Here is a 25574-nt window from a genome sequence, read left to right on the forward strand (position 1 = left end):
TTACACAGCAGGAGTGATTTCAGAAAGTTTATCTGGGCAGAAGATATTGTCTGGAGATGTGGAGCTTTGGGTATGGGATAGGGAAAATGGAGGGGAGTTGGACTTGTTAGTGTTTAATGTCTCGTTGAGAGAGGGAATTGGATCCTGTTTCATACAAAGCAGACAGTTGGTGCAGACTCTTAGTAAATAGACTTGGTGCTGTGAGGAGGAGGTGTGATTGGTCATTGCCTGTGTGTATTTTAGAGCAATCAAATTTGTTTCATGGAGTTGTTTTTTGAGGGTAGAGTGAGTGTGTGGACCAAAGGCTTAGTCACGACGGGAGGGGAAAGAAAACTGTCTTGACTTGTGAAATCAAATGTTTGTGACTTATCCCATTGTTTCCCTATCTTCATGTAGCTTATGCCAGTATTCACAAGCTGCAGGAGTGAGTAGTGCTGTTAGGTCTCTGTGTGCTGTCTCCTCCTTTTTGTAGCATCCGGGTATTAAGAGAGGATTGGCTGCTCCTTCGCATCCTCTATCGCGTGCTTGCTCTCACTCATGCCTTGGACAGCCCAGTAAGTATTTAGGGAAGGTGTAGGTAGTGAGACATCTCCCAATCAACACAGCCTGGAGGGTGCTTAAAAATGTGGGGATGATTCACTGGAAGGCCCTCTGTTCTCTGAGTCACTGCTGACCCAGGGCCCTAGCAAGTGCATTATGCTGCTAAAGAGGAGACATAAAAAGAAGGCCATAATTGACTGTTACCTCTTTATGCCTCATCGTGTTGTTTTAGAGAAGCTGGGTGGTGTTCCTGGGTCTCCTGTCTGCATTTCATCTTGAGTAGTTATTATGGTTTGTTTCTCAAGTTTCCCTCAAGCTTTGATTTGGAGTGAGTGGTGGTGGTCTTCGTGTTGACCATGAAAGCACGGTAGTGTTGCTGTGAGCTGTTAAGGAACATTTGAGTGTTACTCTCATCATGGCTTTACCGCAAAGATGGACAGATCTGTTTGTACACTTGTAGAGCTTTGAAAACACTTTAGGATTTGAAGAATTGGAAATTGGTTTGTCTTCTGTGGGTTCCCCTTTCAGGTCACAGCAGAGGGATGGTGGACTATTGCTGCAAGGCCAGGAGGGATCTCTCCTGTGGCTTTAGAGAGCTTCAAGTCTTTCACCTACTGTTACTGCTCAGTACTCATAAAGGTTGCCAGATGGCAAGGTGATATGAGACCTGGGAAAGAAGAGCCTGTGTGGTTACAAGATGGGAGCAAAGAGAAGAGTCGTGCTCCCAAACAGCATTCCTTGCTGCTTTTGTGAGTGCTAAAACCACCCGCAACAGTCCAGCCAGACTCCTGTGTGGCTGGCATTAAAGGCACCAGCCAAGAGAGGCCAAAAAGAAGGCGAGGAAGAAAAACATCCCTTCTTTCTGGAATTGTGCTGGTCATTTTCCATAATTTGGCTGATAATGGCTGGCAGTGTCACTGTCACCCTGGACCAAAGACAGAGGGTGCTCGTTCCTCCTGCGTCACTCTGCGCTACCAAGGTTTGATGGCAGATGATGTGAAGCTGGCATGAAAATCAAAAGCAGCTTTAAAATTTGCTTTTTCAAGTACAAACTAATATTTACCTGTGAGTCTGCTCCCTCTTTGTTCCCCTCTCCTTGGCAAGAGCAGATCTGCTTCCAGTTTAAGCTTAAAGTCTTAGCATTTATCCAGGGAGGTTCCCAGGATGTTTCAAGAGAGGGAAAAGGGGAGATGACAACAGGAAAAGTACATGAAATGGCTCCTTGTTCCTTAAATGTGAGTTTTGATGCAGTTGATATTTTCAGCTGTTCGTTATGGACACCTCATGGAAAACTTCTGACAAACATCCCATTTGGGAGCAGTTCTGTCTCCTGTGGTGGTTGAAGGGGTGACCTGTTTTCGTGTTGGTTTTTTTTCTGGACTGTTCTTTAATCACTTCTTGCCTCAAGTTTTCATTACTACTGACATTTACATGGAAATAAGGTATTTGTTCACATTGATGTCAGCTGCTTGCTTTTTCCTGCTCCTTTCTATGTCATAGCAGCTGGATTTCCATGCGAGCCATAGCCACGATAAAACCTTTACAGGAAAGGTACTGTGCACTCACATGCTTAAGATCCTGTTTGGATGATAAGAATGACTTAGCGTGATACTGATACGTGCTTTATAGAGCTGTTATTCATGCTGCTGTGCTGCTCTCCCACACATCCTGCATTAGTCAGAGGTAAGCACTGAAATTCTACATCCTTGCTCCCAGTTGTATCACCGGTGCAGAGCTGATGCAGTTTATGGCAGGGGAGAGTGAAGGAGAGAGGGAAAACATCAGGACTTGTGTTAATGCTGCTTTATTTACAATAGATAGTGGAGAGCTTGATGGGAACACAGTGCATCCTGATAGGGATCCTGAAGGGAGCAACAACATCTAAAAGTGTGATTTTTGGTGAGGAAGGGAATTCCTCGTCCCTTGCAGCATGGGAAAATACTCTTCCCCCCTCCTTTTCTCTGAGTTTTTCAGGGTGGCTTTGGGTTTTTTTACCATCACCTGTAATTTAGGAAAGCAGAATTGGGCTTCTATGAATAAGATAATTATCTTGGTTGGAGGGGATGGCTGCAGGATTGACTTTCTCTTGCTGCATGGCACGTCTGCTGTGAGTGGCAGCCTGAGGAACAGCCTTTCAACTGATCTGTAGAACTTTACTAGAAGAAAGGAAGCTTTCAGGTAGCCACATGCACAGCTTCCTTTTTCACTACTGAGAGTTTTTGGTAGGGAGAAAGCATTTCAGCTGAAGCCTTTCCTACCTCTCTGGTACAAATAACCCTCTTCTGTTATTGTATAGAAACAGTCCCTCAAAATAAAACTAACAACCACCTCCTTTCTTCCCTCACCCTCCTCAGATGTGCTGTAAAACCTGATTATGAGACAGAGAAGTTTATGAAGTTGTTCCTCCAGATACACGTGGACTCTTGCAGAGTCCGGAGTCTCTGATTTCGGTAGTAATTACAGACAGAAGAGACTGTAAAATATTAACTTCTGTGGGCTTTTAATGAGGCGTTTCATCTGAAATCTGCAGCATTCCCCTAAGACATCTCACTCTTTTCAGTTTACTTTTTAAGCTGGATTTCTCCTGCATTGCTGGTGACTCATAATTAAGGAAGTCAGAGTTGTAAAATTAACACAGCCGTCTTCCACTACCCTTTTCACCTCTCTCCCACAGCACACACCTTCTGTTAACTCCTTGTGGAAACTTCAAGGCTTGTTTTGGTAGCGGAGGTAGTTCTTTGTCATCGGGACCAAGGAGGAAAGTCTGTGAGAATCGGCTCTGTGATGAAATACACAGTCTGCACATGGGAAATGATTCATGCTGAACTGATTCATTAACAACTCGTAGGATGCCAGAGCGGGTTGGAGACTGGGAAAGCTTGGTTGGAAAAGAGAGCTGGTTAATCGGCTGGGAGAATGGGGGAGACCGAAGGCAAAGGAACCCAGACTCAAGTTTTTGTAAGCAAAGCTGCCTTTCGTTTCAGGCTGCAGCCTTAATGAAGAACAGGTCCTCATCCCAGAGCCATGTGTAGCTCTGCTGTTGAATGGATCCCTAAGGACATCCCTGCAGAGGGGCTGGGAGTGGGGGAGGATGTTGGACGGAAGCGTGAGCGTTTGTGGGACCGAGTCCCCTCGTTTGTGGTGTGCTGCTGATTAGTACTGGCTGGGCAAAGAATTACTGAGCTGAGCTGCTGTTAAACCAGCTTGAAAAGCAATAGCATGTAGAGCCAGTGGAATTAATGGAAGACATAAAAGGCCCATGTCATGCAAGGAATGCATCAATCTTTGTCTGAAGTACCTGAGTTGCTTCTGAAAGTGGGAGATGGGCATTCTGGAAAACTTCACCCTGGATCTCATTATCCGAGCGGGGGACGTACAAACACAAATGTCCAATCTTGAAATAGCTGCTTTTCAAATTACAGGAAAAGCAGCAACATTTTCACTATATAATGAAGAAAATAACAGCGATGAACCTCGAGTAGCCTCAAACTATTCCAAACAAGATAATTGGAGGCTGTAGCACAGTGTATTTTTAGTTATATCTGCTATAAAGTAAACACGTTTGTTGCCCAGGACCACCAAAAATGTTTCCATAAGAAATGTTGGCTTTGTCCCAACTTGATAGAATGCACAAACATTTGTCTGCGAAGTCAGTTCCGACTCCTGGAATTTATATGAAGTTTCTGTTGAAAGCACTGGGAATTGTATATATTGTGAAGGAGAGTCCAAGGTCTTAAAACTGTCATTTTTCAGCACTCACTATGATAATCACTTTTGCTTTTGTTAGCAGACATACATATTTGGGGCAGCAGCTCTTGGTGTGAGACTTCTGTCTAAACCTTGAGCAGCACATCAGTTTCTTTTCTCGTTCAGCAGTTAAGCAGCATATTCTTTCCTTGGGTCCTTAGCTCTGGTTTTCTTTGGGCTGTAACAACAGTTGATGCTAATTTGCAAAGCTCTCCTGACTTCAGTGAAAATAGGAAGATTATTTTCCCTACAGTATCAAGATGATGCATGTGGAGGCTAGATATTAAATGTAAGTCAGTGTAGATACCATGGAAGCTAACACAATAACTGAGTTTCATGGCACCTTTTCTTTTCTCTTGCTAGCAGGACCATGTGCTCCAGTTATTCCTTCTTTCTTGAGCTGCTTTTGTTTTGAATGCACTCTGTATTACAGAAGCTTATCTGAATCTCGTTGGCATTTCCATCCTTCCATTTTCTCCTTGTGAAACTCCTCAGAATGTACAAATACACAGTCCCATCAGTATGCCTGGAATCTCCTCTGCGAGAGGAAGTCGCTGGTTTGGTTGGATGCAAGTGTGTTGGGGTTTGGGTTTCAGGATTGGAGTTAAACATAGGATTCTGGGAAGAACTGACGAGCTCATGTGATAAATGACTTTTCAAAAAGGCACGCTCCTTTTGAGAGGCTGTGTCTGTTCCTTCCACCCCCAGTCCCCTTAAGGCTCAAGCACAAATAAATTCAGATGAGTCTGACACAGATTTGGGCAAATAAACTTTGCTGAACTAAATAAAAGGACAAGGGCTGCTCAGAAAAACTGGAACTCGGGTTGGGAGGAGTTAGGGAAATCATGCAAAACGTTACATTTGTTCTGGGAAAGGGCTTGGATGCGATACCTTCAGAAACACTCAGGGCTTCAGATTCCACTTCCATCCCTTGTGCTCTACTGATTTCTGTTCATGGTAGATTAGTAGTAGTGAGTTGCCACATTTTTACCAGGCTAAAGCTTGCCCTTTCTGCCTCTTGCAGTAACAACAAGGACGATCAGGAGTTTTTCACCTTGCTTCGCTGACAGCTCTGGGCTTCCCGAGGGTAGAGGGGAACCATCAGAGACATTTGAACTGCATCATTCCTGCTGCTGTTGTTAGAAACGGTGTCACTTCAGTTTGTGCCTTGTTGGGGAATTCACTGCTTTCCTTTGAAATGTCAGTCATGGAAGAGTGAACCCTTTCTGAGAGCTGCCATGCACCTTGTGGGTCTAAGTGCGAGTGGGCAAGTGTAGATGGCAGGAATACTAGGATGTACATTAGGAAGTTTAGAACTGGGTTTATGATTAAGCCTTAATTAAGCATTAGGACATGTTATGTCTTTTCTAGGATAGGAGGGTGAAGGATGTGCATGGTCGGGCCTCTGAAGTACCCATTTCTGTGCTACTGGCTACCAGTAAAAGGAGGAGGTGAAAGATGTAGGGGCATGTAATTGCAAACCGGCTATAAATAAGGGGAAGGGGAGCTGGATTTGATAGCCTATAGCTGTGGCACAAGTAGAAGTGGTGTAAATAACAGAGATTAGTGAAAAGTACAGATGAAAAAACAGATCCTGATACTACGTGGCAAAGCAAGATCTGTCTGTAGCTTTAAAGAAATATGAATTCAACTAAGCTGTCATTTGCATGTCAGCAGGAAATAGAAGTGGACATAGCTCAGGGAAGATTGCTGTGGATTACAGGACAAGCAGAAGGCAGCTTTAGAGCAGCAACAATGGACAGACAGTTTATGGTAAACCAATAAAACATACTTAGGTCTGAATCTGAAATTAGACTCTGAAAAATATGGTCTCAAGGCACCTGCTAAAGAGCTTAGTATTACTGGAATCTTAATAAATGACTCATGCTGTCATAATCTGATCCTGACATCAACTCTCCGTGCTGTATTTCTTCAGCTTTCAAGTGGGGGAAGGGGAAGTCTGCAAAGCCTTAGTAAAGACTGAGAGTTGTAAATAGGCAGTTAGGAGCCCACACAAGATATATTGGTAATTTCTGTAGTGTCAGCTACTTTTCAAACCCGGCACAAATGAGACTTGAAGAATTATGCAGCATCAGAAGAAATGGGAATTGCTCTTTAAAATCTACCTGATACCACAGACTGTAGGTTCTGGCAATCTCTGTTCAAGACTTCATGGTCAGCAGATGCGTGGAGCTGTGCCACCCACTGGCTGTGATTCTGAGCTTAGCTGTAAGTACACACAGAGCGGTGTACACCTGCGCAGAGGGTATCGCAGCCGTTGCCTGTTAACAGCGCACTGTGAAGGTCAGAAGCATCTGAAATCAGCTACCATCTGCCAATGTAGAGAACATGTGGTTTTCTTCTGTATCCAAAGGAAGACTTCAGTGGGAAGAGAAAGCACTCCAGATGAGTTACCAGCACAAAATAGTGGTCATCATCGATAACATTGAGGGGGTGATGAACTCCTTATTCTCGGTGTTGTCTTTGACACAAACTTTCCTTTTACTTTGGAAGAATCTTCCAACTTCATTGCTCTGGGAGTAGCAAGAACTTATTCTCTCCATAGAGACATGTTGCAAATGAGACGTTTGTTAATTCTTTTAATCTATAAATGTAAAGTGCTAAGGAGAAGTATTAATTATTAGTTTCCTCTACGGCAGTGTGATAATGTGCATTGCAAACCTCAGTTTGACGCAGTTCCTTCTCTTTCCAGAACTTGAATGACAGTACTGTTAAAACTGCACCAGCAGTCGGAAAATGTAGTGATGCTGTGCAAATTGAGGGGAAAGAGATGGCAAAGGATCAGCTTTTGAATCATGAATGTGCTGCATGGATCAGGGTTTTTTTACTCAGTGTTGTTCATTTGGCCACTCTTTAGGGAAAGTTGAGATTTTATCCAACTTTTGGGTGAAGCCCTGTGGATACTGCAGTGCTCTGCACACAAAAGCCAGATTCTGCTACAAGAATAAGTGCTTAGTTTCCTGGTGTAGACCAGATGCAGGGCCAGTAAGGAATTACTAACCATGTTTCGTGCTTAAGAGAAAATCACAGCCTGTGGCCATAGTTCTTAGTGCATTTTAGAGCATACAGGCAACTTAGTTGTTGCGGGTTTAAAAATCAGCTTCTGCTCATGGTTTTTAGTAGGAAATCCCTGGAAATGCATAACTTACACTTTTATTTCCTGATGATTTTTCTTTTTTCCTTAAGTTTTGCACATGCTGGTGTTACTGGATACTTGAGCTTTCAGGCATTTTGCTCTCTTGGAAGATTAATGACAGGGACATAAAACTATTGGGCTTTGCAAACAGGAGTGTGTGAGTTTGAATGGTAAGGGGAGGGAGTGGATCTGTGATAGAGTAAATCTGAAGATTACCAGCCTTGACAGAGGTTAACCTGTAGTAACTTACTGCTTGTATCACTTTGCTTAATTTGCACTTCTGCATTCCACTGATTTTGACTTTACTTTTGAAGAAGGAGAATGGGTGCAAGGGAGACTTTCATTATGCATCTAGAGGAAAGATAGCTGCAAAGTGCTCAAAGAGGAAGACATAAAATAACAAGTACATCTTTCCAAGTGGGGGTAGGTGGTTTCTTTTTTCTTTTCCAATTCAGGGTCTTACAAATCAAATCAGATTAAAAAAAAAAACAACACAAAACAAACCGAGCAGCAACAACAACAAAACCCCAACCAACCAAAAAATCCCACAGTCATGCCTGGAAATCAAATCCCTGTTACGCAATGTAATGTTCTGCTATTTACTCCTCACTCTGTTTCAGACTGTTACAGAGGGGTGTTTAAAAATGCTTCTGTCATTCTTTTTCCTCCTCTCTCTGTTTTTGCTATTAAGACTCACAGTTGGCCTTTGGGCTTTGAGCAGCAGCAATCTGGGCAGTTTGGATTAGCAGTTTCATGTGTTAAACTTTGCTTGTAACAACATAGAAGGATGGATCAATCCTAAAGGTGTTCAGCCTGAGGGGGTTTTTGTTTCTTGTAGACACTGCAGTGATGTCCTGACCATGCCTTTAAGTTGTTGTGCAAGCAATTAAATCACCTAACAGCATTCCTGGGGTCTTGGTCTCTCTTTCTTCATTCAGTACTTTTTAATTTCTGGTTATAACTGCCCTAGGTGTGGAGTAACCTCTCCACTGGATACCCCTTGATTATGTTTGCACCTTATTGTAAACCTCAGCCCTTTGGCTGACTTCTCCTTGGGCATCTTTCACCAAGCGCTGAGTCTTCTGAGCTGTATCCCACATGCAGGCTATGGGTATATAGTCATTATCTTTGTTTCTAACAGCCGCAGCATGGGCTGGGACAAGCATGCTGTGAGGCATTAGTCTGCTCTCCTGCCCCAGCGCAGCCACCCAGCCAGTCTGCTGGCCAGGGAGTTGTCGTTCAGGTGGGGAAGTGTTGATCTCTGCTGTTCCTCTCAATGGGTTGATCCTTGACATCACTGAGCCACTGTCTTCCTCCTCTCTCCTTTGTCTTGTCACATCAAGACTTTTTATTTCTGAATCATTGATGAATTAATTTCTTTGCTATAACCCACTGCTAACTGGTATCAGCTCAGCAATCTTGCTGTATTCTGGCTTTTGTTTTACTTTATCTTGTAGGCTGTCATAGCCCACACTCTGTCACACTCACAGGAGGTGATAACTACAGCTCATCACATTTCCCTCAGTAAATCAGGCTTGGGGATCACAATATTTTCTTCTTCTTATCTTGCAAGTTCAGGATATGTGCTACTTATAAAAGATGCACTAGAACACCCTCTGGCAGCCAGAGGCTGCATCACCCACTCGCTCTAAACATCGACACCAAAAGGAAGAGCTTTTTACTACTTCTGCTATTTAATCCCACCATGCAGTATAGAGACACTTTGAAGGTGTGTGTCCCACCAAAACAAATGGTGCTGCTTTTGGAGACAGCCATCCAATGCTGAATTTTTGGCCAAAGCAGTTAAGGTGTTTTTAAAAGAAATCCTTTTAGGTATCATGGAATACTGAATGTAGCAAGTCAGTTGTACAGGGAGATCTGCTCAACACAGGCTGGTTAAAACGAAGGAAATAGGGGGGAGCAATTCAGTAACTCAGTGGAATCTTTGGTACTTAGAGTCTGCTAATTTTAATGGATGTGCTGAACTCTCAGGTGGTTTGGAGACTACTTCAGCATTCAAGATCAAACTGCTTCAGAACAGGACCAAGAAAGGTAGAAGTTGTGTGTGCTATGGAGTTTATTATTGGATTACTGTGCACATTGATGTGAGACATATGCCTGCTTGGGTCATCCATGAGGGCTGTGGACTCCAAAGGTGTTGAGCTAGCAAATGTGGTGCACACTAAGGAAAGTGAACACAAACTCATCTCACACAGCTTTTGGTTTTCATCAGGTTCCTTCAGGAAATGTTGCAGCCTGTTAACCCATGGAAGAGCGGATGGTCTTGTGCCAAGTTCAGGACCTGAACCAGCTTGTGGTGTGGTGCTGAGGGGACAGGAGCCAGTGGCTGCAGCCTAGATAATGTATAAGTGAGATGTGTGGGTGCTCAAGACAGTTCTTATGCTCAATCAAGTGTTTGCATCTACAAAGAAGCATTCAGGCAGCTAAGAAAGACATGGCAACTGATTGTGGTACTTGGAGTGCTGTATCTACACAAAGAGCTGCCTGTAGTAGAGTGCAGTCTTTACTCATGAAATCCTGTGTCCCATCTCAGCCATACCAGTTATTTGTTGCTTTGGTCAAAATTCTCCTTGAGAGTTGAGGCAGGACAGCAGAAAGAAATAAAGCTGCCCTGTTACTTTGACACGTTGTTCCCAAGACCAAGCAGACGATGTTGATTTGTCCCAAGTCCCTTAACAGAGAGCCTGAGGAGAGATTTCACAATCATAAAAATACAATTAGTCCCCAGTGCTTTGGGGAAATATAATTTCTTTTCCCATATCTTCTTATTGGGGGCAGAGGGGAGAAGGGGAGGTTAATATATCTGAAAATAAAACATATGGCTCTGTCATTTTAAGAAGTCTGGTTTAGATAAGATTGTAGAGCAGCCCATCTCTTGTGCAGTACAAACAGCATTCATGCCAGGAGTAGTGGTAGACAGCAAGCACAACATGTTTTCCTCAGTGTAGTCTCTGCTAACAAAAATGAGTAGTTGTGATGGTAGTTGTTGAGAATCAGTTCTGCTTTCAGGCTGGTTTTGGTTTAGGTAACCACTGAAGCTGTTCAGGATTTGAGGCCTGTTCAGACAACAGTGACTTGGTGTCTCCCCACAGTCTCCTGCAAGAGCTTTGTTGGTGCAGGGGCACTGTTAACCTGCGTGTTGAAGCACTGCATCCAGAGAGGGCATTAGGCACATGGATGCACTGCCTCACCTTTTGTGAAGACTTCATAGCTTTACCAAGAACCCTGGGGTGGTGGGAGGAAGTGCATTGTACCCTCCAGCTGACTGGGAAGTTTGCTGTAGGTATAAAGAGTTTCTTCCACCCTGGGAAATGTAGGGAGAGACCCGTTCTTGCAAGTAATCCAGAAGTCATGGATGCTTTGTGTTAGTCCTCCATCTCAGCTGCTAACCTCAACCCAAATCTGTGCTGCTGTCATGTCCCTCTGCTGATGGTGACTGGGAACACGAAGAACACTTGCCACAGTTGTGTCTCCTGTGGGACACTTGGAATAATCTCTCTGAATCTTCTTTTTTCTCCTTTACTCTCACTTAGATGCAAGAAATCCTAAGTGCAGAGATGTTTGAAAAGGGAACAGAAGAGCAGTCCTGGTTTGTTCCTTGTTTCAGCCTACTCTCTTTTTGCTAAATATAGTGAATAGTTTCACACTTTTGATAGATACATTTTTGAAGTTTTTTCACATTGACAAGTTCTGAGGTCACACAAATCAAGTCTTGGGCCCACCACAGTTCCCACCTTCCATAGAAGATCGGTTCTAGAGGCTGGCACCCTCCTTGTGAGTCTTCCACCCAGGAAAACTGATTTCTGCTTTCCTGTCCTCAGAAGGAGTTTGGCTTAAGAATACCCTTGGAGAGTGTGCCAGATGCTCATCTGGTTGGTCACCCCATCACAGAGCAATCTGAAGAGAGAGCCTGACCCATAAATAACAGCACAATATGAAGAAATACGTACTATAAATACATGCAATAAATAACTGGGCGTTGTACGTTTTCCAGGGCTAATATACTTGCAGGGTTGAGATGTTTTGTAACCTCTATCAGCAAGTCCCTCAGTGATAAACTCCTTATATACTTCATACATAACTTTGTATGACATATTTTCCTGCTTCCCTAAATCAGGTGCTTGTCAGTAACAGCTTGAGTTGGTTGTGTTCTGCCTTCCTCGTTGTAGCAGTGTTTACAAGAGGTGTGCGAGTTACCAGCCTCTGCCAGGGAAGCTTTTGGGAAAACTCTTTTAGGGCAGCCAAGACTAGCCCAACCGCTGCTGGAGTAACTGTTTGTGTGTTTTGGTTTGGGTTTGGTTTGTTTTTCTGGATTGGCTGCCAACACAGAGAACCAAGGGAAAGAATTCCGAGCAAAATTTCTATTTTTCTCCTTTTCTTTCTTTCCTTGACAAATTAAAAATTAGGAATATTTCATTTCACCAGCCCCCTCAAGTGTTTCATTTCAGTCATTAGGAAAAGCAAGGGAAATGAAGGCTTAGGCTTCAAACAAAGTGCCTGGCGGATGTTCCTGTTTAGCAGCTCAGAGAGTGGAGCCCTCATCCAGGAATGGAGGAGACCCTGCTCCAGCTCTTTCCTCTGATGGAGAGCATTTGAACCTTCCCAGGAGGGTTTGCTAGGAACCGGCTATTGTGAGGATAGGATTAGATGGAAAGTGAGTTGGAGGAGACACAGGCTGGATGTAAAAACAAAAGTGAGCAAGGCTGAAAACCTACATTTTTGCTTTCAAGTGAGAATTTGGAAAAAGAAACTGGAAGATCTGCTTGTTTGTAATGGCTGGGAATACTGTTTGAAGGAGAGGTGTCAGTGTCAGTTTTGGATAATCTTGTCACAGTGGGAATTCATGTCTCTGTATCTTAAAAGTCCAGTTTTCTTAGCACACGTTAAGATGTACCTTTACATGCACAGCATAAATTGCTGAGAGTGATGCAAGCGTCTTGTTAGTTAAAGAAGTACCACTAAATGGATGTATTCTTACTTGCTGTGGCTCTTGTCTCTGTCTCCAAATTAGCCTCTTTCTCAAAATGAATAAATCTCTTTTATAAAACAGTTATTTTACAGTTTTGGAGATTTCTCCTTGGCCTGAAGCCTGGACCGGAATGCCTCCTTGCAGCACTGTCTCAGCAGGTGTTGGTGACCAGCACCTTTTGGGCTGGTGTCAGGACGCTGAGTTGGCCGGGCCTTTGCTTTGAGCCCTCCTGCTGAAGCCTTCAATCTTCACGTGAGGTTCCTCTGTGTAGTGTTTGATGGGATGTGCTCAGTACTACCCTTGTGTAGCAGTCTAAGTCAGTGTCATCTCTGTGTTCTGACTGCAGATCGTTAGATGGCCGGCTCCAGGTGTCTCACCGGAAGGGTCTTCCCCATGTGATCTACTGCCGGCTGTGGAGATGGCCAGACCTTCATAGCCACCATGAGCTGCGGGCCATGGAGATGTGCGAGTATGCCTTTAACATGAAGAAGGATGAAGTCTGTGTGAATCCTTACCATTACCAAAGAGTGGAAACCCCAGGTACTGCTGGCCCTGGGTGCAGCTTCTCAGTACCAGCATAAGGGATTTATAAGTGTATTTCAAAATTGAATAAAGCAGCAGGCGTAGGGTTTTAAAACCAAAGTGTATTTATTATTGATGCTAATCTCTTACTGTATGCAGCAGAATAATTTATGAATCTGCACTCAAGGGGAAAATACAGTTTTAAATCGATAAAATCCAAGTAGAGCAGGTTGCACTGTTGCCAGGTTCCTAATGTGGCATTCATTGTGTGCTCACAAACAACTCACACACATAGTAGATACAAGTATGAGCTGTGACAGTGTTGTATGTATCCCTAAGTGTTGGTATTAAATTAAGTATAAACTTAATATTAAGTTGAAGTGGATCTAAGAATAGCTCCCAGCACAGCTGAACTTCCTGTTCTGAAGTCTTCTCCTGCCTCTGAGAGAGACTTTCATCTGGAACTGCAGATACTTCTCCTGCTTGTTGGTGCAAATCTGCAGAACCAGTCTGGATGTTTATGCTAATCCTACCTTGCTGTTTCATTTTATATGAAATTTATTCCTTTGGAATCATGTGGTATAACTTCTACTAAATGGGTTTTCAAGAAGACCAGTTTCTTTGCCTTAGAAGGGGTAGACGGGCTAGGTGTGCTCAGATAAGCACGTATCCCATCCCCAGCTGAGGGATGTTAAGAATAGCATCTTTAACTGCTGCTATTTCAGAAGCAAATATCAAATTGTGTCCTTTAATTAGCGACTTAGGTGCTGCATGTATTTAAGGGTGTTACTCCAAACTGGTTTCTCTTCATTTTCTAGGGTTTCAGTCATTTTATTTTAAAGCTGTTCTGCTTTTTTTCCTTTCCATTTGTGCAGTGTTACCTCCAGTGCTGGTGCCTCGGCACACAGAGATCCCAGCTGAGTTCCCGCCGTTAGACGATTATAGCCATTCTATTCCAGAGAACACTAACTTCCCAGCAGGTATCGAGCCACAGAGCAACTACATTCCAGGTACCATATATCTTCCATACAGCGAGCAGAGGGAAAAGGGTTGTATTGCACAGTGAATTGTGTCTATATATGCCAAGCTGGATGATTGGAAAGTCTTTCTTTCCATCGTTACTATGAAGCTAAGGAGTGGGAACCTGTACAAAAATAGATGAAGGCTGTAAATGTAGACATACAGCAGTGCTGTTTATAGTTTTGTTTTCTTTAAACTCACCTCTTCAGTAGCACATGCTCTATTGATCGTGGAATCTGAAGCTGAATGTTCCCTCTGCATGGTTAGGTTTGAATGAAATTCAGCCATTTTAGTTTGAGTAAAACTAAATTTCTGATGGAATTGAGCTCTTCTATTTATGTATCTCTTTTACAAGCAATTTACACCTTATTTGCATGGACAAGCTATGCAGCTGCACACCAGGAGAGGGAAAATATGTGGACAGAAAACTGTCTGCAGGGCTTAAAGTTTGATGGGATTGAAAATCCGGATTTTTTTGTTTCCCCCTCCTCAGTTATTCACATATATGCTACGACTGTCGTCCTGGTTGTGCCAGCTCCTCCTTTCAGCAGCTTGAGGAAGAAACATACTAAAAAAGAAATTTAGCTCCTTGTGAATAACAAAATCAATGGTTTTGGTGTCTAAAATCCAGACTTTGCATCCAGTTGCAATGACAGTGTGATCATTTTATGCTTCTAGAGACACCCCCTCCAGGCTATTTGAGTGAGGATGGAGAAACAAGTGACCACCCGATGAACCCCAGCATGGATGCAGGTAAGTCATCTTTTGCCATTTGCTGCAGCTTTCCAGGTCATAGCGGAGACACTTCTAAAGTTTTTCTTTGGGGTGCTGAAGATCTGGTGTTGGCTTGAGGTTTTTATCGTGGTAGGAGTGCAGATGTAGCCTGACATCTCATGTAAAGCACATGGGAATAACTGTTGAAAGCATTTTCTTGATTTGGGTGGTGACACTGCTCATAAGAACCACTGAATTGGACCCTGAATTCTTACAACATATGCTTGAAAAGCAAAACCACACCCTTGGTTAGAAAGGCTAATGCTTTACAAGAGGGTTATGCAAATACATGGCACTTACACAGAGACAGACACGCAGAACCTAATTAATGCAAATACTGCACACAAATATCTTGGTTTCTGTGCGTGTCTTCAGCCGTAGAGCATACGTGGGATTCTAAAAGAGGCATGAATGATTTGCAGTCTTTCACCACACTTACACAGATGGAGGGAGGCAGTGTGGGTTTGTTTTTCTACATCAAACATAAGCCTATTGGCACAATCCATTTTAGTGCATACAATTATTGGTAATGTGGTTGACATGTGGAATATATGTATGGCTTTTTGGGAAGTGGACTGGAATAGGACTGGCCCTGGGAGATACCATAAATACCCAGTTTAAGTTCAAATGCTATATCCCTTCCTTCAGATGTCATGGACTTTGTAGAAGAACAAATTTCAAAGGAACCAGCAAAACTCAGTGTGAGAGGAAAAGCAGAAATGGGCTGTACCACCTGTGTGCATCCATGTGGCATCCAGAGACTGTGGAAGCTGCTCTGGACGTCCAAGTGCAGATGTCTGAGATACATGCACAGAATTTTGGACCAAACTGAAATGATTTAGGATAAAATTCTGCCAGTTGTTTGGTCACAGCTGTGTATCTTGATCCAATCCTCCATGCTCCCTATACCAATAAGATTTGTTGATATAAATTTTTGATGGTTATGAGTACATTTTGTGCCTAGTAATGCAAAATCACGCTGTTAAATGCCCAGCTAACTGTAGCTGTCATGATGGAACATGGAGCTTTGATCACTGCAAGTAAAACAGACAACTGTCTGATCAGTTTTGAAAATTAATGGGTTAAGCTTAAGAGAATGCATTATGAAGATGCTTAGCAGTGTTGCAGATGTAGCAGGCTGATATAAGTAATAGCATTTGGAAGCTCAGGTAATCAACATCACAGGAGCTGCTGGTGTCACAAAATGAGTCTTAAGTGAGAAGTGGGTTATGCCTCCAACAAGCCCAGGCAGAGTTGAACATTTGGTGGAAGTGTTTTCCCTTGTGCAGATGCTGTACTAATAATTACAATGTCTTGATTTTCAGGTTCTCCAAACTTATCACCAAACCCGATGTCTCCAGCACACAATAATCTGGGTAAGCATGTGATCTTGAGAACGGTGTGTAATTACAGTCAAGGTAGTGACATTTTAATGATGATGTTGTGCACTTTTGCTGGGGTTGTGAGCAATGTTGGTGTTCCTTTCCACTTATCCTCTTTACCGTGATAACAGTGATTCATAGTAACTCTAGACAAAATACAGAAACCTGAACTTACATCAGACTTAAATAAAAACCCAAGAAATGCTGGCAGACAAATACCAGAATGAGTGAAGGATTACAGCAAAAATACACTCATTTGACTACATGGGTTTGCAAGGAATATGTCCATCTGTTTTGCTGGTGATTTTGTGTTCTCCCAACAAAACTACGAGTGCTGAGATCATGTCATACAACAGAGTATGTCTACCTTAGGGTCATCCCTACACCACACAGGGATAAAGCAGCCCAGAGCCCTCATGTCCCAGTGCCTTAAACCACTGGAAGAACTGGCCCAGGTATGCACGTTGTTATAGTATGAAATTGAGCATGGGCTGAGCAGAGCAAAGTGGAGGTGACTGTGTGTTTGGAGAGTCCACATAAATGGAGAGAAGGTAGGAATGCTGGTGTATGGAGAAGCATAGATGTCATGGACAACCTTATTTGAGCATTAGAGATGTTTGTGGAGTCTTATGCTCAAATGAGCCTGGAAAGAGGCCTTTACCTTTGCGGTACTATTAGAGGTTTTGTGGTTACCTCTGAAGCTCTGCTGCTGTCTCAAATGGCTCTGCCCTTTATTTTCATACCTACAGACATAAAACGTCTGATCTTCATCAGTTTGAGCTCTTACCCTATCTGCAATTGCTCTCAACGGTCTGTCATAAAAAGCACTCACAGTTCTGGCTAGCTGCAGGATCAGTTCTCTAAATGTTCATTAAGCCAGCAGACAGAGGCCACTTGAGATTACTCTTGAATAACCATAGCCATAAAGTTTACATATGCTTTTAATCCTGGCACGGAGTACTTTGACACTGCTCCAGAATTTGTCAGTCATTGGCTGACTTGTGGATATCTTGGGGCTGTTGAAGAGGGGATTTCTTTTCTCTTCTTTTTTTGCCCTCTTTTTCTCTTCTTTTAAAGCATGGGATATATTGCCACAGTGCCACTAAATTTTTATTTGCTTTAGCTATTAAAGCCTAAAAAGAGAATTCATGGCTGATTTATTTTTATTTCCTTTTTTCTTTTTGGTTGAATGTGCTGCCTGGGAGTTGAGGAGAATTTCTAGCAATTTCTTTTCAACCTCAACGTAAAAAGCCCATTATATGCCACAAAACCAACCTGGCAAGTTGATTGTGGCATCTGCCTTACATAAGGAAGAAAGGAGTTTCTAGGAAAGAGGCCCCGACGTGTGTCTTCTAAGGACACTAGTTATTAACGCATGCTGCTCAGTGGATGGGCCTGTCGGATGTCTAATATGCTGTCTGGTGACAAAACCTAAGGAGGAGCAGGTGAAGCTGGTTAACCACAAAGAATCTCTTTGTAGTCTGAGGAGCAGACATCAGAAAAGCATTTTAGCTTCCCAACATTAAGATACCTTTAAGTTTTGCAAATCAAATATTTATTGCTTTTAGGCAAGAGCTTCCATAAAGAACTTCTTGTCTCTTAAAGATTTTGTCAGTTTTTGCAGGTGAGGAAGCTACAAAATAGTAAATGAAATGGCATGTAGCTGAGCCACCGTTAAAACTGTCAGCTGACAAAATTGTCATCATTTCCCTCTCTGCTCTTGTGAGATCCCCCCTGGAGCACTGCATTCAGCTCTTGGGGCCCACAACACAAGAGGGACATGGAACTGTTGGAGCGAGTCCAGAGGAGGCCATAGAGGTGCTGCGAGGGCTGGAGCAGCTCTGCTCTGGAGCCAGGCTGAGAGAGCTGGGCTGGGTCAGCCTGGAGAAGAGAAGGCTCCTGAAGGGGAGACCTGAGAGCAGCTCCAGTGCCTAAAGGGGCTGCAGTAAACCTGGAGAGGGGCTTGGGACAAGGGCCTGTAGGGACAGGCCAAGGGGAATGGCTTGAACCTGCCCGAGGGGAGACCGAGATGAGCTCTTAGGCAGAAGCTCTTCCCTGTGAGGGTGCTGAGGCGCTGGCACAGGGTGCCCAGAGAAGCTGTGGCTGCCCCATCCCTGGCAGTGTTCAAGGCCAGGTTGGACACAGGGGCTTGGAGCAAGCTGCTCTAGTGGAAGGTGTCCCTGCCTGTGGCAGGGGTTGGAGCTGGATGCTGATGGCCTGCAGTGCTCCTGCTTTTGCTACGCTATAGGATTCTGTGGATAAGCAGAACGCCCCATTGTCTAGGATGGTACTTTGATCTGCAGAAGTTTAATCAGGCTTTCTCTGTGTGTTTGTGAAGAAAATGAAATAGAAGTTCATAGAACAGAATTAATAGAATAGAAACAACACAACAGTCTGCAGTGAGGATAATGAGCAGCAAGTTCCCAGCAGCAATGCAGTATTGCCTTAAAGAAAATAGCGTCACAGTATTGAAGTCCATTTATTTGACCAGAACTACTTGAAGCTTTTAAGACAGTTTACTCAGTGTAAGCTGAACTTTGGACTTAAATCACATGGCCATATTCCAGAGCATTACAGAGGCAATGAACTTGGGCCAAACCAAGTAGGACAATGGAAGCAAGGTTTCTTTGAGGAGCAGTGTATGTATTTCAGCATAAAGCTGTAAGACTGTAGTAGGGGATTGAAGGAACTCGGAGAGTTTCATCTTTCCATTCACAGGCACGAAAGTGTTGCAAGGTAACATATTGGGATTTATTTTTTTCCTCCTTTCAGCTCATGCTGTCAGATTCTCAGTTGTCAAACATAAGCTTTAAATGGAAGTTATAGATATCCAGCGATCTCTTCTGTATCACTGAAATACGAACTGGAGAAGATACAGAAAACAACCAAAATGAAAGGAGAGTTGCCAGCATTATGTGGACATTTGGGATGAAGTCAGAGAGTTGATGCTGGCCGAGGGCCAAGCCTGTGGTTGCAGGCACATTGTTATTTTGGAGCGAGGCAGTCCCTTGGTGTACAGGAAATCCATTGTCAGTGTTTGCTCCGCAAAAGACTTGACGCAAAAGCTGTAAGTGAAATAAGCACATCCCCTACGGTCAAATCCATCAGGAACATAAGGCTCTGTTCCTCTCTGTGTTGAAACACCATTTCCCAAAGCAGAGAGCAGACAGCCCTTCTCAAAGTGTGCAGAGGGGAAGAGAGCATGCACACCTATTCATCTTTTGTCCCGAGGGAGTTAGAATTAATGTGCCTGCAACTAATCCAGTTGGATAACACAGATCAGTAACTTCTGATGTGTATCAAAAGCACTGGCTGAAATGAGAACAGCCACTCTTCTGATTAGAGCACACACTGCAGCCAGTGATATTTTCCTCCACAGCTGAATGAGATGACCTTTGAAGGTCCCTTCCAACCCAAACTATTCTGTGTTTCTATGAATAGATAGTACTTTTGTCTTGTAGGGAAGATGCAATATGGGGAGCATCCCAATACTCAGTGAGCACTTGTGAAAGCAAAGCTGTAGTTGAGCCAAAGTTGAAATTGTATGGAGATCACTTAGGCAGGCTTTACTTGGGTTTAGTGCATCATGTTTTATTTGATTGTATACCCCCTCAGGATTCTTTGGCTTTAGCAGAGCTGCATTCTCTTACTTTTCCCCAAACAGTAAATCCATAAATTAAACATGAATATTCAGCACAGCTCTTACACAAGAGGAAACATGCCCATCCCCTGACAGCTTAAGCTGAAGCCTAAGCCCACAAATCACAGCAGAAAGCAGCATCATTAAAAGCTTGGTTGCATTTTTTCAGAGGCCAGGTTTTCTTTAAAATAGGATTTGTTGGTTTGTGTCTTCCCTCAAGTTGCAAATAAGCCGGAAATAACATTTCCGTACATCCTTCAGTGGGGAATCCACAGTTCCCTTGAGGGGCAAGCGAGCGGAGGTGGTTTCTGAAGGGCAGGACCACGAAACCATAGAGAGCAATACAGGCTTCAGTGGTTTTATAACTTAAATAGGACCAATCTGAGGACATAATTTAAGGATTGTTAGGATTAAAAAGAGTTGATGTGATTTTCTGGAGCTGAGCAGCCTTTCAATGAGAAAGGCTCTTGCTGTGGAGTAAGAGCACAGTCCTGTGGAGCACAATCTATTTTCTTAACTGAGTGGACACACCTTAAGAGACCAGTGTTAGTACTGGTATTTGCTGGACCTCTAATCAAATTGCACTGGAGTCATGTGAAGCCCAGAGCCAGTTATGATGTGCACAGGTTCCTGCTATGGGCCCCAACTGCTAATGGATGAATTAAGGCTGGTATTGGAGAAATATGCCTGATGGGGCCATTTCCAGTGGGAAAACTGAATATGTCATTCAAGAGAAAAAGGCAGAGACAGTAAACTTAGAGAATCCCAGACTGGTCTGGGTTGGAAGGGACCTTAAAGCTCATCCAGTTCCAACCTCCTGCCACAAGCAGGAACACCTTCCACTAGAGCAGGTTGCTCAAAGCCCCGTGTCCACTATGATACCATTCAGCATATCAGGAGAGGGACTTGCTTTAAGCTGTGAAGTTGTTTAAAATGGGACAGTCTGCTCCCCAGATCTCTTAAATTGCTGTAGAGACCCCTGTTGTATTGAGCTGCCTTCTGTTAGCTTTCACTTCAAGCATGATGTCCTTTTCCATAAGAGGAAGATATGTTGTTTCTTTTGTGGGCGTAATGTGTGGAGGAGAGCAGGAACACGGGGCTTTGCTTGTGATAGAGCATTTTTCCTTTCAATGATATAATTAGGAAAGAGATAGATTGTGAAAGATGCGGGGAATAAGCTTCAAAATTCACAGACTTTGAATAAGCCATAGACTCTGCTAAGGATTACAAAGTTCCCCAGAATGCACTTTTACTCAGTTCCTTATTTGCTGCCAGCAAAGCTTCTAACAAAGCAGAAACCAAAGGGTTTTTTTCTGATTATTAGCTGCTTTGGGAACTCATACACCACCGTACAGAGAGGAAACCAACATGTCTTTTGGCTGCTTCAGCCTGCTTCTAAAGGAGTAACAGCAGGTACCAGATGAGAAATGACTCTCAAACCTCTGTCGAGACATTCTCCTCAGGGTGAGAGGAAGCTGGGATGGTAAAAACCTGTCTTTGATTTTTTGGAGCTGATCTCTTAAGCCCCAGATTCGCCTGAGCCTTGCAGGAGCAACAGATGGGAAAGCCTATGGAAAAACCTGGGTTTTGGTGCTTGATGTTAACTCTCTGGCCAGATGGGAAGCTGTTCTCTTCTGCTTTTAAGCACCATTTGAATGAGGATGAAGTGATAAGCTGGGGGAAGGACTGGAAGGAATTCTCTTGCTTTTATTTCTTGCACTGAATGAGAGGAATGGAGCACTTATCAGTGCAGTCTGCTCTCTGCTTCCTCTGCTCAGCAGATTCTTGGCTTGCAGCCGGACTGGGCATAATCTAGTGCAGCATTTCCAAGAAATTGGACTTGAGCCTCCCTCTGCTGAAACCACATTGGCTTCAGTGGGAGCAGTTAAATCATTTGATGCTATTTGAATGTCCCACCTTTCTGGCATATAAAGTATTATCTTCCTGAGACTTCTTCAGCCTCAGTCTGCTCATGAACTTCAGTCCACGGGCTGACTCAAACCTGAACCCCAACAAAAGAGATGTGCCATCATCCATTGAGGAAATGGATTTTCTGTTGTTAGTTGGAGATCAAGTGCACTGGTAGAAAGTATCTAAGTTTTGCATCACTTTAATGCCCATGTTACATGCAATTTGGTGCGTACTTCAGACAACTCTACTAGTTTCACCAGTGCCAGAGAGATCATAGAGTCAGTAGGAATGAAAGCTGGACTTGCTGCTTGGTTTAAGTGCACAGCAAAAGGGTTCAGGAGACCCATGCAAGTGAAAGCAGGTTTGTGGTCTGCTCTTTCTAAGGTTTTTTGGTTCTTCCTTTTCTCTCCTTTTCTCCATTTAGGGTACTGGCTATCTAGAAGTGATCCCACCTTTCATAGGAAAGCTAACTTTATTTTTGCGTTCTCTCCATGTATGAAGACAATTAAGTGACACCTCACTTGCTAAGTGACTCATACCTTCTACGGTATTTGTTCCATGTGCCAAAAGCTCCAGAGTGATGTAACTTTCTAGCTGCGGTCCATTAAAACCTGTCAGGTAATTAAAGTTTGGTGATTAAAGTGAGCCCAAGGAATGAAGCAGAACAATATTCTAAAACAGTCGCTTTTTTCATCCTCCCCCTTCCCCTCCTGAGGGCCTGTGATTCATTTTGCTGCTTCTTTTGTGCAGATCTGCAGCCTGTTACCTACTGCGAGCCGGCATTCTGGTGCTCCATATCCTACTATGAACTCAACCAGCGAGTGGGAGAGACTTTCCACGCCTCTCAGCCCTCTATGACCGTGGATGGTTTCACTGATCCATCAAACTCTGAACGTTTCTGCCTTGGTTTACTGTCCAACGTGAACAGAAATGCAGCAGTGGAGCTCACAAGACGACACATTGGTAATTGCTGTTTCCTTGGGTCCGTTGGTGTCTTTCAAGGTGGAAGGTGGACACCTGCATGTAAAGCTTTTCAGTTAGCTATTTGGCACACACCTTGCTCAGTTTTAGAGCACTGCATGTAACAGAAACAGAGATTAAACTTTTACATGCACTCTTCTGTCTTTGGATGGGTGTTAGTGGTGATCTTGTGAATTCCTTTCCACCCTGCACTATTTTATTTTCTAACTGACTGTTTCTTTATAAATGGAAACTTAGTTCCTTGATTTTCATCTCAGTTTCCACTTTTCCTGCTTACACTTTAAGGTAACATTCAATTTTGGTTTCAGTTAAACTTGCATTAAATAGAATATCCCAAATTTATGCTGTTTAAATAAAAGGCAAAATTGTTTATGCTCTGCTGCATTTTCTGATGATTTCTATCAAAAATGAACCTGCTTTTTGTCCTAATCTTGCTGCCTTTCATACCCTTTCCTGAGCAGTAAACTTCATACAGGAAGATCTTTCCTTACATCTTTCTAATATGACTTCTAGAACCAAAAAAACCCCAACTCCCCAAAACACCTCACCAAGATTCAGAACTCAGTCTTTAAATTCAGCAGGCTGCTTATGCTTTATGGAAGAATGAAAGCAAGATACTAAAATCGGAATGTAAGACCACAGCAAGTGTTTATTTGAGCAACAAAGATGTCTTGGTGAAATTTGTTTCTTTACTAACTGAGATTTTAATAATTTGTGCAAACTCCTATGGGAAATGTATGTTTGTCCTTGCATACAATGTCATCTCAAGCAAGAGGCAATGGCTTGAAAGCGTTGTATAATTTAATTCCAAATCACTAACTAAATAAGCAAACAGTTGTATCCAGCTGCGATGACTTTCAGAAAAGGCTGAAAACCATATGTTAACTGATAGAATGTTCATCTGGAAAATATCAGACACATCTCTGTTTGGGAGTAAGCAGTCTGTGAGGTGGTAAATGCATGCAGGCTGGCTGTGATTGACAGCAGGGCCGGAGGGTGCAATTCTGACTTTATGAATTGGTCCTCCTGCCTTCCTCAGCTCAACCCGCTCACAGAACAGATTTATTGCTCCCTAATGGGAGTTCAGCTGTGCTTTGAGAGCTGCCTCATGCAGAGGTGTCTACATCTCTACCAGCTCTTTGTGCAGATGATTGTTCTGAGCTAAACCAAAACTGTGCTGTGTTTCCTAGGAAGAGGAGTAAGACTCTACTACATCGGTGGTGAGGTGTTTGCTGAGTGCCTTAGTGACAGTGCCATTTTTGTCCAGTCTCCCAACTGCAACCAACGCTATGGCTGGCACCCAGCAACAGTTTGCAAGATTCCACCAGGTAAGGAAGGATGCCTTGTTTGTGATCCTACGCAGGCCTCACCTTTTGCAGATGGGGACTTGCTACAGAAAGCAAGCTCTTGGTGAAAGTGGGCATGGGTTTGCTGACCTCTGTTCTTGGCAATAATTAGAAACCTTTTTTACCCTATTACAAGCAACTTGACAACTTGAGCAGGGCATTTTTTATAGCATAAAGAATGAAGGTACTGATAAAAGAAGCTACTACATATGCTCCAGTAATGGTTTGCACTACATACAGGCAGGAAGAAACAGTACTGCAGGATCTAAGCAGAACTAAGAGCAGAATCTGCCATTTGTCCATGCAGTGTTTTATCAGCCCATTATTGTGTTATGAGAACCATGCTTATAATTCGGTTTGCACCTTTAAGTAAAAGTATATAATATAAGAATTTTTCCTTAATATAAATTCACCCGTAACAAATCTAAATTGGTACTTTTGTGTAGTAAAACTTACCCCATCCTTTGTGAATTAGATTCATTCTAGGGAAATTACTTCTGTGTAGGCACCTCGTTGTTCTGGTTACAGCAAATGTCTGTCTAAAGTAAACTGGGAGATTACAAGAGAATTTATTGCATCTATCTAGAAAGAAAATACTCATTTTGTTAGATACACACAAAAGAGTTAGTATGAGAGGTTGCCATTTGAAATGGAATTTAGCTGGGCTTACAGAAGCTGATTTCTTTACAGTTGAAAGTATGTGTGTATTTAAAAACGAAACATTTTTGTTTAGAAATACTTGAATAAAGATCGTCTTTCTTGGGAGATCCACACACTGCAAGCTCTGGACCATCTTAATGGGTTTCCTTTCTCAGATGCTTAGGAAGCAGCTGCCAGTGTTGCAAACATGACTTAATTCTCCAGCCACATCACAAGAGTCCACCCGGGCTGGAGTCAACATTTGAAGACATAAACAACCCACATTTCCGCTGCAGATTCATCTAAGGCACATGTTTCGGACTCCAGCTCTCCCTTCTTTTACCACAGCCTTTGGCCGCCTTTTCAGCCTCATCTTCAGCTCTCTGCTGGGTTTGAAGCAGTTTCTTCATTGCCTTGTCGACAGGATGGAGTCGTACCTGCTCCTCTGAGGCACAGTCCTGGAGGAACCTGTTCCCAGCCTGTCCTGGAGTCTGAACAGCTTGGCAGACAGATCCTGATCAAGTTTTATGCTTTCCTTGCAGTAGCTCTGTGCTCAGTCCAGCCCCAGTGCTCTCACCCTTCTTATTTCCCCACCTTAGTCTCCAGTATGCCTGACACAGCATCCCTTTAAACCCTCTGCAAGATACATGGCTCTTGGGCTGTGCTTTTTTATGGTCACAGAAATGGCTGGTTGTTCCTGCAGCTGCTGAGCTGTTGCATGTGGTTACACTTTGCTATATGCAGTTCGACCCAAACCAGATGACAGTATGAGTCCAGCCCAAGAGAGTAGGCTCAGAAGTGATTTTAGCAAAATACAATTCAGCACAGTCCAAATGGTTGTTTTTCAGACTTGGCCCATATGTGATCCCAAATGAGCATTAGTTGTGTGCCAAGTCTCGGAGTTTAACTTGTTTATGGTTATCTG

At 43.2% G+C, this 25574-nt stretch overlaps 1 protein-coding gene across 4 annotated transcripts in view; it reads left to right on the forward strand.

Annotated features, from left to right (window-relative positions):
* The window catches only part of SMAD3 (SMAD family member 3), a 71242-nt gene that overhangs the window by 39163 nt on the left and 6505 nt on the right, over nt 1–25574 (forward strand). The window contains exons 2-7 of one of the 4 annotated variants that reach the window (XM_080626568.1): nt 12781–12974; nt 13832–13966; nt 14655–14729; nt 16076–16126; nt 22434–22646; nt 23855–24013. In XM_080626568.1, coding sequence (XP_080482694.1) covers nt 12781–12974; nt 13832–13966; nt 14655–14729; nt 16076–16126; nt 22434–22646; nt 23855–24013 — 827 coding nt within the window. The remainder of the gene's footprint in view (nt 1–12780; nt 12975–13831; nt 13967–14654; nt 14730–16075; nt 16127–22433; nt 22647–23854; nt 24014–25574) is intronic. The other 3 variants (XM_080626569.1, XM_080626570.1, XM_080626571.1) reach the window with 3 other exon arrangements.

The sequence above is a fragment of the Psittacula echo genome, assembly GCF_963264785.1.
Source record: "Psittacula echo genome assembly, chromosome: 10".
NCBI lineage: Eukaryota > Metazoa > Chordata > Aves > Psittaciformes > Psittacidae > Psittacula > Psittacula echo.